The sequence below is a fragment of the Hemiscyllium ocellatum genome, chromosome 22 (assembly GCF_020745735.1).
Source record: "Hemiscyllium ocellatum isolate sHemOce1 chromosome 22, sHemOce1.pat.X.cur, whole genome shotgun sequence".
In the NCBI taxonomy this organism is placed as follows: Eukaryota; Metazoa; Chordata; class Chondrichthyes; order Orectolobiformes; family Hemiscylliidae; genus Hemiscyllium; species Hemiscyllium ocellatum.
This window is the reverse complement of record NC_083422.1, coordinates 46,388,168-46,402,418: the sequence shown is the minus strand read 5'-3', so window position 1 is coordinate 46,402,418 and position 14,251 is coordinate 46,388,168. Positions and strand designations below refer to the sequence as shown.

General features: G+C 45.0%; 1 protein-coding gene across 3 annotated transcripts in view; it reads right to left on the bottom strand.

Annotated features, from left to right (window-relative positions):
* The window catches only part of aldh18a1 (aldehyde dehydrogenase 18 family, member A1), a 57,100-nt gene extending 43,594 nt beyond the window's left edge, over positions 1 to 13,506 (bottom strand). For all 3 annotated transcript variants that reach the window (XR_009645866.1, XM_060842147.1, XM_060842148.1), the window contains exons 1-3: positions 13,365 to 13,506; positions 12,565 to 12,665; positions 8,065 to 8,288 (exon numbers count right to left, since the gene is read on the bottom strand). Coding sequence is in view for 2 of the 3 variants with exons in the window: in XM_060842147.1 (XP_060698130.1) it covers positions 8,065 to 8,288; positions 12,565 to 12,637 (297 nt within the window). In the remaining variant the exon portion in view is untranslated. The remainder of the gene's footprint in view (positions 1 to 8,064; positions 8,289 to 12,564; positions 12,666 to 13,364) is intronic.
* Between the last annotated feature and the right edge of the window lie 745 nt (positions 13,507 to 14,251).

Below are 14,251 nucleotides of genomic sequence, written 5' to 3'. Positions count from 1 at the left end.
CATGTCAGTGATGTACGCACCAGATCATGTCCCAGAGTCTAACCTAGATAGAGTGGCAATTTCTGTGCTGGTGGAGAGTGCATGTGAACAGTCTGCTGATGCACACTGAATGGTCAGCCTGTAATCTCTTACATTTTGCTACGTGTTGACTGTTTATAGCCAAAGACAGATTTAGTTAGTGAACTTGAGAATCAACGAGAGTAGTTGCATATCTGAGAACAGCAAGGAACAATGTTCTTCACTACTTCTACCACACCCATCTCTCCATCTTTGCAGGACAACACTTGGTCCTCACCCACTAGCTGGACCATGTGTGAAGGTTTAGAGATCAGGAACCCCTGCACCATGGTGGTGGGGGGGGGGGGGGGTGTCACTTACTTTTCCATTTGCACCAACTTATCCTATAGTGAGAGAAACAGAAGGATTGAGTGAGCACTTGAAAGTTTACAGACTTGCCAGTGGTGAGCAGCATTTTTCTTCTGCACGAATCCCACAAAGGTCCACATACAGGAGAAACCTCCAGAACTGAAAGGTGATGCTGCAAAAGGCATCAGCACATCAATCACCGTGCTCAGACTCTTGTAGTAGCTGTGTGCACAGTACACAGAGGACATTAGTGGCAAGTAAGAAGGAGACAGTGCCGAAGAGTATTAGAAGGTCTGTAGTATCGATTGGTGTGAGCCCTTCATGCACGGGATGGCAAAGTTGGCAAACGTATGTGACAGGGCTGTGCAGTGATTAAACTGAACAATGCCCCGAGTGTATGAGACTGCAGTGAGAAGATTATGGCACCTGCACTAGCAGAGCACAGAAGACTGTTCATGGTCTTCCCTAATTGCATCCTTACCTTAGCACAGACTACAGAGGAACCTCGATTATCTGAATATTGGATTATCCAAAAGGAGTTCTCGTGGTCCCGATAGAAACATTACAAAGACGTGTTTCCAACAGTGATCACGTCTTTTGTTTACAGTGATTCAAAAGGGCACCGTCTCCTAATGACTGACCGTGTGTATGTGTGCGTGCGCTATTTGGAGACATACCCCACAACGGCAGTAGCAGTCTTGTTGTTGATGTCCAGTCCAGCTGGCTTGGAGAGGGGGCAGAGGGCGGTGTTGGACAGTGTTGGGGGGGAAAATCTCATGCGTGCTGTGTGTTGCTGCAGTCTCCTGAACGGGGTGCAGACTTTAAAAAAAAACTGAGCCGCAGAGGAAAGACATTAAGATCGATTAACCGATTATCCAAACAAATTAGTGCCTGCCTATCTTTCTGGCACTGTTGGCTGGAGCACAGTTTTCAAACAGTAATCCATGAAGCAAGGACCCAACTTCTGACAGTTTACAGACATCTTCCTCAGGAGGCTTAGGAAATTCAGTATGTCCAGAGGGACCCTCAGCAACCTTTACATAGGCATCATTGAAAGCATAACAGCCTGGTACGGCAACTGCTGTGCCCAGCACCGTAAAAAGCTTCCTGTATCCGCCTGTACGGGGGTAGGGGCAAAACAAAAAAAAAAAACTTTTTACTGCACTTGGGTACATGTGACTACAATAAATAAACCAAATCAACCATTGCCAGGAAGTTGGAGCAATGACCACACACTGTTGTGGAGCTCTGAGTGTGCGGAAAGCGACAAAACTTGGCAATTTTCAACACTGTTCGTTGGATGCCAATGTTGTAGCCGTACTATAGATGTAACTGCTTCCAGTAAGATAGCGATGGAGTTGGGCTCCCGAGCCAGAAATTCATCTGTTCCTCTTTTCTTTTACTTACCTCTTGTTGAAGAGCTTGGTTGCGGTGAGGGTATCGGTGGCGAATGAGCCCAGCGCGGACTTGAAGTGAGCCCAGCATTTCTGTATTGACGAGGCTGTCCGAACTGACTGACATCTGTGGTGGGGAGGCATGTTTGGGTTTCCTGCGACATCTGCATCTAGCGCAGATTTATGGAGTTGGCAATGGAAGCAAATTTGGGCCAAGTACAAGACATGGCGGCATCTGTGCATTGGCAAAGTGGGCCTGAAAGCAGACTCATGGTGGCGGAGTCAGTTTTGGATTGATATGATATCTCGCAGCATTGGCGAGGCCCAGCAAGGATGCAGTGGCAGAAGCGGAAGCAAGATGATGCTAAAGACTGGCAACTCTTGTTCCAGCAGCAGCAGTACAGCAAAGGCAACTCATGGCTGGCCACCAGGTCCATGACCCATGATGGAGCACTTAACTAGAAGGACTGTAAAGCTGAAAACTATTTGTTTTAGTTTATTTTTCTGTTTTAAGATGGCGCCTAGAGTGATGACCCTGCACAACCTTTCACTGTATTTTGTAACAAATAGACATGTCAATAAATAAATGATAAATAAACAAACAAACAAACAAACTACTGGAATAGTTTGGCTTCGAATTCACAAGTTCTGGAGCATGCATCTTCATTATTATTGCTTGAACGCTGTCAGGGCCCATAGCCTCTGTAGTATCCAGCATCTCTAGCCATTTCTTGGTATTGTGCCAAGTGCATTCATCATTCATACCACCTCAGAGCTTCCCTTGTCCACATTTGACTTCATGCCATGAGACTTGATGGGTTCTGGAATCAATGTTGAGCCCACCAGAGCAACATTCTCCACACTATATACCACAGAACTACCACCTCTACTAGGTCTGGCCTGCCCGCTGCATAGGATATACCCAGGGATGGTGATGTTGTTGTCTGGGACATTGTAAACTAAGATTCCAAGTGTATGACAGAACCTCCAGAAAAGCAATGGCCTAGCGGTATTGTCACTACACTGTTGTTAATCCAGAGACCCAGATAATGTTCGGAGGATCTGGTTTCAAACTCGGCCTTTGCAGATAGTGGAATTTGAATTCAATAAATATCTGGAATTAAGAGTCTCATGAGGACTATGAATCCATTGCTGATTGTTGGAAAAAAACCCCATCTGGCTCAGAAAATTGCCATCCTAATAGGGTCTGGCCTACATGCGACTCCAGACCTGCAGTTATGTGGTTGACTCTGAACTGCACTCTGGGCAATAAACGCTGGCCTCATGACACCCTCATTTTGTGAATGAACATTTAAAAAAAATCAGCTAGCTTTAAATAGGCCGTGAGACAGCTCTCAAAATTTTGGCACTAGATACAAATGTTAGTAAGGGGGACTGTGCAGAATCAATAGGTCTGTAGCGAGGTTTGAGAAGATTTGTAGCTCAGGTTGAGATTTTGGATGTAGGTTTGCTCGCTGAACTGGAAGGTTCATTTCCAGACATTTCGTTACCCTACTAGGTAACATCATCAGTGGGCCTCAGGCAAAGCAATGCTAAAAAATTCCTGCTTTCTATTTATATGTTTGGGTTTCTTTGGGCTGGTGATGTTATTTCCGGTGATGAAGTCACTTACTGTTCCTCTTCTCAGGGGGTAGTAGATGGGGTCTAACTTAATGTGTTTGTTGATGGCATTCCAACCGGAACTCTATGCTTCTAGGAATTCTCGTGCGTGTCTTTGTTTGGCTTGTCCTAGGATGGATGTGTTGTCCCAATCCAAGTGGGGTCTTTCCTCATCCGTCTGTGAGGATATTAGTGAGAGGGGGTCATGTCTTTTCATGGCTAGTTGGTGTTCATGTATCCTGGTGGCCAAGTTTTCTGCCTGTTTGTCCAATGTAGTGTTTGTTACAGTCCTTGCATGGTATTTTGTAAGTGACATAAAACTTTTGCTTGTTGTCTGTATAGGGTCTTTCAAGTTCATTAGCTGCTGTTTTAGTGTGTTGATGGGTTTGTGGACTCCCGTAATGCCAAGGGGTCCAAGTAGTCTGGCAGACATTTCCAAGATGTCTTTGATGCAAGGGAGAGTGGCTAGGGCTTCTGGCCGTGTTTTGTCTGCTTGTTTGTGGTTTGTTGCTGAGAGAGAGAAAAAAAATAAAATCAGTAGACTGTATTCATTGGGTACCCATTATTTTTGAATACATGGTAAAGGTGATTTTCCTCTGCTCTGTGTCATTCCTCTGTGCTGCAGTGTGAAATAATGAAACAAATTAGAGGAAACCTTCAAGATCATCATTAGTGAATTTTATGCCAGTTAGAGTATTAAAGTGGAAGGAAACAACAACAAACTCCCATTCCTGGATGTCACAGAAGAGCAAACAGCCAATGGGGAAATTCAAACCAGTGTCTACAGGAAAACAACACATACAGACCAAATATTGAACTACAAAAGCAATCATCCCAACACCCACAAACGACGCTGCATCCGAACATTATTTCGACAAGCCAACACACATTGCAGCACAGAGGAACTACGCAGGGCAGAGGAAAATTGCCTTTACCATGTATTCAAAAAGAATGGGTACCCAATGAACACAGTCCACTGATTTCTCAGCAACAAACCCAAACAAGCAGACAAAACACACCCAGATACCCTAGCCACTCTCCCCTACATCAATGACATCTTAGAAATGACTGCCACACTCTCAGACCCCTTGGCATCACAGTAGCCCACAAACCCAACACACTAAAACAGCAGCTAATGAACTTGAAAGACCCTATACAGATAACAAGCAAAAGTAATGTCATTTACAAAATACCGTGCAAGGACTGTAACAAACACTACATTGGACAAATAGACAGCAAACCAGCCACCAGGATACATGAACACCAACTAGCCACAAAAAGACATGACCCTCTCTCACTTATATCCTCACAGACAGATGAGGAAGGGCACCACTTGGACTGGGACAACACATCCATCCTAGGACAAGCCAAACGCAGACACGAGAATTCCTAGAAGCATGGCATTCCAACTGGAACTCTAATCAAATAAACACATCAAGTTAGACACCATCTACTACCCCCTGAGAAAAGGGACAGTAAGTGACTTCACCACAGGAAGTAAAGTCTCCAACCCCCAAAGAAACCCAAAATAGAAAGCAGGAACTTTCAACATCGCTTCATCAGAGGCCCACTGAAGATGATGGTCAAAGCACAGCAGGTTAGGCAGCATCTCAGGAATAGAGAATTCGACGTTTCGAGCATAAGCCCTTCATCAGGAATAAGAGAGAGAGAGCCAAGCCGGCTAAGATAAAAGGTAGGGAGGAGGGACTAGGGGGAGGGGCGATGGAGGTGGGATAGGTGGAAGGAGGTCAAGGTGAGGGTGATAGGCCGGAGTGGGGTGGGGGCGGAGAGGTCAGGAAGAGGATTGCAGGTTAGGAGGGCGGTGCTGAGTTGAGGGAACCGACTGAGACAAGGTGGGGGGAGGGGAAATGAGGAAGCTGGAGAAATCTGAATTCATACCTTGTGGTTGGAGGGTTCCCAGGCGGAAGATGAGGCGCTCCTCCTCCAGCCGTCGTGTAGTTGTGTTCTGCCGGTGGAGGAGTCCAAGGACCTGCATGTCCTCGGTGGAGTGGGAGGGGGAGTTAAAGTGTTGAGCCACGGGGTGATTGGGTTGGTTGGTTCGGGCGGCCCAGAGGTGTTCTCTGAAGCGTTCCGCAAGTAAGCGGCCTGTCTCACCAATATAGAGGAGGCCACATCGGGTGCAGCGGATGCAATAGATGATGTGTGTGGAGGTACAGGTGAACTTGTGGCGGATATGGAAGGATCCCTTGGGGCCTTGGAGGGAAGTGAGTGTGGAGGTGTGGGCGCAAGTTTTACATTTCCTGCGGTTGCAGGGGAAGGTGCCGGGGGTGGAGGTTGGGTTGGTGGGGGGTGTGGATCTGACAAGGGAGTCACGAAGGGAGTGGTCCTTGCGGAACGCTGATAGGGGAGGGGAGGGAAATATATCCTTGGTGGTGGGGTCCGTTTGGAGGTGGCGGAAATGGCGGCGGATAATACGTTGTATGCGCAGGTTGGTGGGGTGGTAGGTGAGAACCAGTGGGGTTCTGTCTTGGTGGCGGTTGGAGGAGCGGGGCTCAAGGGCGGAGGAGCGGGAAGTGGAGGAGATGCGGTGGAGGGCATCGTCGATCACGTCTGGGGGGAATCTGCGGTCCTTGAAGAAGGAGGCCATCTGGGTTGTGCGGTGTTGGAATTGGTCCTCCTGGGAGCAGATGCGGCGGAGACGAAGGAATTGGGAATATGGGATGGCGTTTTTACAGGGGGCAGGGTGGGAGGAGGTGTAGTCCAGGTAGCTGTGGGAGTCAGTCGGTTTATAATAGATGTCTGTGTTGAGTCGGTCGCCCGAGATAGAAATGGAAAGGTCTAGGAAGGGGAGGGAGGAGTCTGAGACAGTCCAGGTGAATTTCAGGTCGGGATGGAAGGTGTTAGTAAAGTTGATGAACTGTTCAACCTCCTCGTGGGAGCACGAGGCAGCGCCGATACAGTCATCGATGTAGCGGAGGAAAAGGTGGGGGGTGGTGCCAGTGTAGTTGCGGAAGATGGACTGTTCCACATATCCTACGAAGAGGCAGGCATAGCTGGGGCCCATGCGGGTGCCCATGGCAACTCCTTTAGTTTGGAGGAAGTGGGAGGATTGAAAAGAGAAGTTATTCAGGGTGAGGACCAGTTCAGTCAGTCGAAGGAGGGTGTCAGTGGAAGGGTACTGGTTAGTGCGGCGGGAAAGGAAGAAGCGGAGGGCTTTGAGTCCTTCGTGATGGGGGATGGAGGTGTACAGGGACTGGATGTCCATAGTGAAAATAAGGCGTTGGGGACCGGGGAAGCGAAAATCCTGGAGGAGGTGGAGGGCGTGGGTGGTGTCCCGAACGTAGGTGGGGAGTTCTTGGACTAAAGGGGACAGGACCGTGTCGAGGTATTGGGAGATGAGTTCGGTGGGGCAGGAGCAGGCTGAGACAATGGGTCGGCCGGGGCAGGCAGGTTTGTGGATTTTGGGCAGGAGGTAGAAACGGGCGGTGCGGGGTTGTGGGACTATGAGGTTGGAGGCGGTGGATGGGAGATCCCCTGAGGTGATGAGGTCCTGGATGGTCTGGGAGATGATGGTTTGGTGGTGGGAGGTGGGGTCGTGGTCAAGGGGGCGATAAGAGGAGGCGTCCGCGAGCTGGCGTTTGGCTTCAGCGGTGTACAGGTCAGTGCGCCAAACTACCACCGCGCCTCCCTTGTCTGCGGGTTTGATGGTGAGGTTGGGATTGGAGCGGAGGGAGTGGAGGGCTGCACGTTCTGAGGGTGAGAGGTTGGAGTGGGTGAGAGGGGTGGACAGGTGTCCTTCCACCTATCCCACCTCCATCGCCCCTCCCCCTAGTCCCTCCTCCCTACCTTTTATCTTAGCCGGCTTGGCTCTCTCTCTCTTATTCCTGATGAAGGGCTTATGCTCGAAACGTCGAATTCTCTATTCCTGAGATGCTGCCTAACCTGCTGTGCTTTGACCAGCAACACATTTGCAGCTGTGATCTCCAGCATCTGCAGACCTCATTTTTTACTCACTGAAGATGATACCTAGTAGGGTAACGAAATGTCTGGAAACTAACCTTCCAGCTCAGAGAACAAACCTACATCCAAAATCAATAGGGCTGTGTGTTTGCCATTTAAATTTCCAGTGCTTTAGGCAATGCCAGTTTGCACGTATGATTTCATTCACTTTTTTGAAGCTTTCTAGTAGTTGATACAACTTAGTAACTTGCTGGTCATCAGAAGACAACTAAAAAAAAAACAAACATATCAGTATAGGCCAGACAAAGGACAAGTAACTTCCTTCCCTAAAGGAAGTTTGTAAAAAGCCATCTGGTTTACTATGTTCCACAACAGTTTCACGATTATCATTAGACTAGAATTCAGCATTTTTATTGAATTCAAACTCTACCAACTGCTGTGGTAGCATTCAAACCCAGGACTCCAGAACACTTTCTGGGTCTCTGGATTAGTAGCCCAGCAACAATTCCAAAATGGCTTCCAAAGAGTAGGTTTTAGGAAGAGTCTTAATTTAAAAAAAAAAAGAGGGGTCAAGTCTACCCTCTAAGATGTTATTCTGCAGCATCTGTTACCAATTCCCATACCTTCAGTTGTCTACATAAGCGTTGCCTAACCTTGGAACCAGCAGCAAAAGCTTCTTTTTAAGTGTTTTGAAAGTTAGAGTTCTCTTACAGAACATTCATACATTAAACAGAATTCGTTGGTCCTATTACAGTGATCTCACCTGCTCAACAATGGAAGCAAGCCGACCAAGAGCAAGGCCGCACTCATCACCTCGTGTCACCACTGCGCTACCGAGCTTTACCACGATGCGCTTGGCTTGTTTCAGTTCACTCCGGTGGGCAAATGGTTTCCCTGGAGTGCGCCTTGGGGGAACAGTGAGAAAGGGAACGTTGCTCCAGTGCCGAGCAAGTTGTTTAATGGATGCTGGTCTAGAAACTGGCCAACCTTCAGAAAAGAGAGACAAAATGCAAATCATTACTATTTCCAGGTTATGCAGAAACAAAACCAAAAGAAACTTTGAAGAATGAATATTTGTGAAATGAAGGTTACGGCTAACTCCTATTGCTATAACATTAGAACTACTATTGGAAATGAATTTTAATAACTAAAAAAAAGAGAAAGGAAACCAAAAACTTTTTATCTAGGCCTCATTTGGCCTTCAGAGTATCAAATAAATTACTCAACTGGAACCATCACAAATTTTTCCCTTTTCAGAAACTTATTGTATATTTGTAGAAGTTTCTGTTTTTATAGTTTTATTTCCTTGTTTGAGAACATTTTATTTGTCTGGATGTAGGTTTGCTTACTGAACTGGAAGGTTTGTTTTCAGACATTTCATCACCAGACTAGTAACGGCATCAGTGAGTCTCCGGATGAAGCACTGGTGACATGGCCCACTTTCTATTCATAGGTTTAGAAAACTAAACACAGACAGAAAGCAGGCCATAGTCTGGTGACAAAATGCTCAAAAATGAACCTTTCAGCTCAGCAAGCAAACATACATCCAGAACCTCAACCTGAGCCACAAATCTTTGCAAAACTCACTAAATTTTATTAATCAGCAGCTTAGAAAACTATTAATTAATGCATTATGTGCTTCAACTCAGAATGAAGTTGTAGTACAGGTTAAAAAAAAACTGAAAACAGGGACACAGATTACTGCAGATGATGAGTTTGAGTATACATCACTGCCTCCCACTCACTTATCCACAAACACAAAACTTGAAACACAATATATGTGGAGTACTGTGGCTACTGAACAGCAGAGATCAGTTTCAAAAATGGTCTGAAAATGCTTCTTTTCGGAGCTGGATTCAAAATAATAACCATCTGTCAGGTTTACAAAAATGTTAAAAAGGGGTTAGTATCCTAGGACTTGGGCATTTCATGGCTCAGGAAGTGGCCCCTGAAACATTTTTTAAAATGTATTTATTTAAGACCCTGAGGTGGAGAGAGAGGGAGGTTTCATACAAATAAAAACAAGTAGTTCTGGAAACACAGTAGTTATTTCAATTTCTGAAGAAAATAAATGACACCTTATTCTCTTGAATGCAGACTGTCTGCGGGCATTTGACCAAAGGGGTAGCCATGGGCACATGTATGGGCCCCAGCTATGCCTGTCTCTTTGTTGGCTACATAGAACAGTCGATCTTCTGTAATTACACTAGCACCATTCCCCACCTCTTCCTCCGCTACATTGATGATTGCGTTGGCACCACCTCATGCTCCCGCGAGGAGGTTGAGCGATTCATCAACTTCACCAACACATTTCACCCTGACCTTAGAATCGACCTCTCCATCTCCATTAATGACGACTGACTTGACACTGACATTTTTATTTTAGAAACCCACCAACTCCCACAGCTACCATGATTACACCTCTTCCCACCCCACCTCTTGCAAAAATGCCATCCAAACGTCCTCCAACGCATCTCGTCCACATCCCGCACCTCCACCCTCAGACCCCACCCCTCCAACCGCAACAAGGATGGAACACTCCTGGTGCTCACCTTCCACCCTTCGCATAAACCAAATCATCCGCCGACATTTCAGCCACCTCCAAAAAGACCCCACCACCAGGGATATATTTCCTTCCCCACCCCTTTCCTCCTTCCGCAAAGACCATTCCCTCCGTGACTACCTGATCAGTTCCACGCCCCCCTACAACCCACCCTCCCATCCTGGCACCTTCCCCTGCCACTGCAGGAACTGCAAAACCTGCATCCACACCTCCTCCCTCACCTCCATCCAAGGCCCTAAAGGAGCCTTCCACATCCAAAGTTTTACCTGCACATCCACTAATATCATTTATTGCATCCATTGCTCTTCTACATTGGGGAGACTGGACGTTCCCTAAAGCGCTCTGCTAGGAGGCATCTCTGGGACACCCACACCAATCAACCACACTGCCCTGTGGCCCAACACTTCAACTCCCCCTCCCACTCTGCCGAGGACATGGAGGTCCTGGGCCTCCTTCACCGCCGCTCCCTCACCACCTGACGCCTGGAGGAAGACCGCCTCATCTTCCACCTCAGAACACTTCAACCCCAGGGCATCAATGTGGACTTCAACAGTTTTCTCATTTCCCCTTTCCCACCTCACCCTAGTTCCAAACTTCCACCTCATCAATGTCCCCATGACCTGTTCTACCTGCCTACCTTCTTTTCCACCTATCCACTCAACTCTCCTCCCTGACCTATCACCTTCATCCCCTCCCCCACTCACCTATTGTACTCCATGATACTTTCTCCCCACCCCCACCCTCCTCTAGCTTATCTCTCCACGCTTCAGGCTCTCTGCCTTTATTCCTGATGAAGGGCTTTTGCCCGAAACGTCGATTTTGCTGCTCCTCGGATGCTGCCTGAACTGCTGTGCTCTCCCAGCACCACTAATCCAAAATCTGGTTTCTAGCATCTGCAGTCATTGTTTTTAACCCTGTGGGCATTTTAAGATGACTTTCACCCATCAGCTAGATTAGATTTAACAATTGCCTGATCTTATTGTGACCTTTCTGAAAGATGCAAAGTTCTTTTCAGACTTCAAAAAAAAGGGAAAACACTTGACCGGGGAGCTGTGGGAGGCATGGGGAGATGATCAGCAATCAATTCACGCAGATTTTCTCTCTACTCCACAGGGCTGTGGAAGCTCAGTCACTTAGTATGTTTTTTTTGAACATTGATAGATTTCTAAATATTAAAAGACAACAAGGGATATGAGAATGCCATTTTCCTGCACTTTTGGATAGAAGATAAACAATTCAACCTCGAGCCCTGTGATCAGTGGTGTGCCACAAGGATGAGTGCTGGATTTACTGCTTTTCATCATTTATATAAATGATTTAGATGTGAACATAGGATATACAGTTAGTAAGTTGGCAGATGACCCAAAATTGGAGGTGCAGTGGACAATGAAGAAGGTTACCTCAGTAAAACGGATCTTGATCAGGTGGCGTTTAATTTAGATAAATGCAAGGTGTTGCATCTTTGAAAGACAAATCAAGGTAGGACTTACATATACTCAATGGTAAGATCCTGGGAGTGTTGTTGAACAAACAGGCCTTGGAGTGCAGGTTCATAGTTCCTTGAAAGTGAAACTGCAGGTAAATAAGATAGTGAAGGTGTTTGATATGCTTTCCTTTATTGGTCAGTGCATTCAGTATAGGAGTTGGGGGTCATGTTGCAGCTGTACAGGACATTGGTTGGGCCACTTTTGGAATAGTATGCATGATTCTGGTCTCCCTCCTATAGGAAGATGTTGTGAAAAGGGTTCAGAAAAGATTTACAAGGATATTGCCAGAGTGGGAAGATGTGAGCTATCGGGAAAGGCTGAACAGGCTGGCACTGTTTTCCCTGGAGCATTGGAGGTTGAGGGGTGACCTTAGAGGTTTATAAAGTCATGAGGAGCATGGATAGGGAAAATAGGCAAGGTCTTTTTCCTGGGGTCCAGAACTAGAGGGCAGAGGTCTAGCATGAGGGGGAAAAAGTTTAAAAGGGACCCAAGGGGCAATTTTTGCAATAGACGATGGTGCATAAATGGAAAGAGCTGCCAGAGGAAGTGGAGGAGGCTGATACAATTCCAAACAGTTAAAAAGGTATTGATAGTTATATGAATAGAAAGAGTTTATGAGTCAAGTGCTGGCAAATGGAACTAAATGAATTTAGCATATCTGGCTGGCATGGACAAGTTGGACCGAAGGGTCTGTTTCCATGCTGTACAACTCTATAACACTATGATCTCCTTGAACGGCTGAGTCGCTCAACAGGCGAAATGGCCTGCTCATGTTCCTATGAAGAAATATTGGCATGTTGTTAGTTATAAATCCATTCACCAGGTTTTTAATTAATATTTCTATATGGTTGCATTGACTTATTTTGTACAGCCAAGCATCACAAATAGGATCAGGCTTCACATTCACTTTGATGAATAACTCAAAGTAAGTAATCTCCCTAAAACAAGGTCTACAAGATGCATTGCAGACATTTACCCAGTTTCCTCATGTAGCACTTTCCAAACAATACCTATCCCAAATGGACTGCAGCAGTTCAAAACCACCTTCTTCTATGCAAATAGGTATAACCTAGACAGCAGTGCCCACAACCCTAAAAATGTTTAAAAATTCTAATACTACTCAATCTGGATCCTACTGAGCACCAAGTCAAATTGCATTTTCCAAGTATCAGGTCCAAAAACATAAAAAACTTTTAAACTACTAAATGCTTACATTTAGTTGCCTGAGAGCCTATTTCAGGCAGGCCAGAGTTGAAGCGGTGGATCAAACTAGTTTTCCACATCATGAGGAGGAGTGGGCACCAACTTCAATATCTACAATACAATAAGAACAGTGCATAAACACAAATATTCAACAGTGAAGTGTTCCATATAGTACAATTACAGTAAATGCATTAAACAAACTAAAATGCTCAATTTTAATATTTCTAATGACAATAATTTATCTGCAAATAGTTGTGGTAAATCAAAGACAGAGTATTTAAGGTGAATTTGTAAACAATTGAACCAGCTCCTGCTTACTAAGTGTGGAGAGGGAGATATAATGACAGACAAAATTTCAAATGTCTCAAAGACATCACTTTAGGAGTATGAGACATGCAATAAGATTAAGAAAGTAAACCTAAATAATACTTTCAGTTACATCATGTTGAAAAGTCACACGCTCAGAGGTAAATTTTAGAAAGGTGTAATAATCAGATAGATGAAGGGTTATTATCTCATCTTACTTAACAATCAACTAATTGCCATGTTGGTGAGACAGTACGATTAATGTTTAGTAGTGAGGACATCAAACAGGCCAATCAACATTCCTCATTTGGCAATGTGTACAGTGTTTTAAATATTATACAGTTGTAACTTTAAAGAATATTGTTTCACACGAACATTTATTGAGTTTTAAGGGTGAACCTGTGCTCTTTTCCTTCACCTAAAATACATAAGAGTTACCATAAATTATAAAGGCTTTTAATTGATTGATATCAACATGTTTAAAAGCAATTTTACATCACTTACCAGAGCTTTTCTCCAATGGCGATGTGACTTAAGTGAACAGAATCCAGCTCACAATGTTCTTACACTGAACTTCACTCCAGCTGTTTGATAAAGTGTTTTTTTAGATGAATGCTGAACAGACATTCCGTGAAATAGATACAAAGTGACACCTCCGGGTGTGAGCAGCCTATCAGACTGTGCTTCCTGTGTATCAAGTGGAAGTGATTTCTGAGTCCGCCCACTGCCCAGTCAGCAGCTGATGAAATCGAGAACGGAGTTGCAGTCATAGCCACGTGGGCTTTTTTTTAAAACGGCAGCTTGTAGAGTTCATCAATTGTTAGCTTTAAAGACTTTCATTTCTTCAATTTCACACTGTGTAAATCGATCTTTTCTCATGTACAAAACACGAGAGAAAAATATCAGGTAATAAGAGTCACAGAAATTGACAGATGTCCACAGATTCAGGAAAGAATGAAATCCTCTGAGTAAAACGACAGCTCGATAAAATATTGTAAGAATTTCCAAACTCCTCACTTAATGAGTGCTAGTTTTTTTTCACATATAAAGCACTTGTAACAATGTTGCTGCAAAGTCCAATCTTTTCCTATTAAAAAAGAACAAAACATGAAAGTCAGATTAGTATGGGACAAAACTGCAAATGCTTAAGGTCTGAAACATAAACAGAAAGCACTGGAGAAACTCAGCTGGTTAACGTTCGGTCCAGTGATACTTGGTTGGAACTGAAAGCAACTGGCTATTGGGAATAAGTAGTAACCCTGAATAATATTTTCAGATACATCATGGTGAAAAGTCACAGTATCAAAGGTAAGTTTCATAGAGATGTAATCCTCAGATAGGTGAAGTGTTATTATCTAACCTTACTTAACATTCAGCTAATTGCCACATTG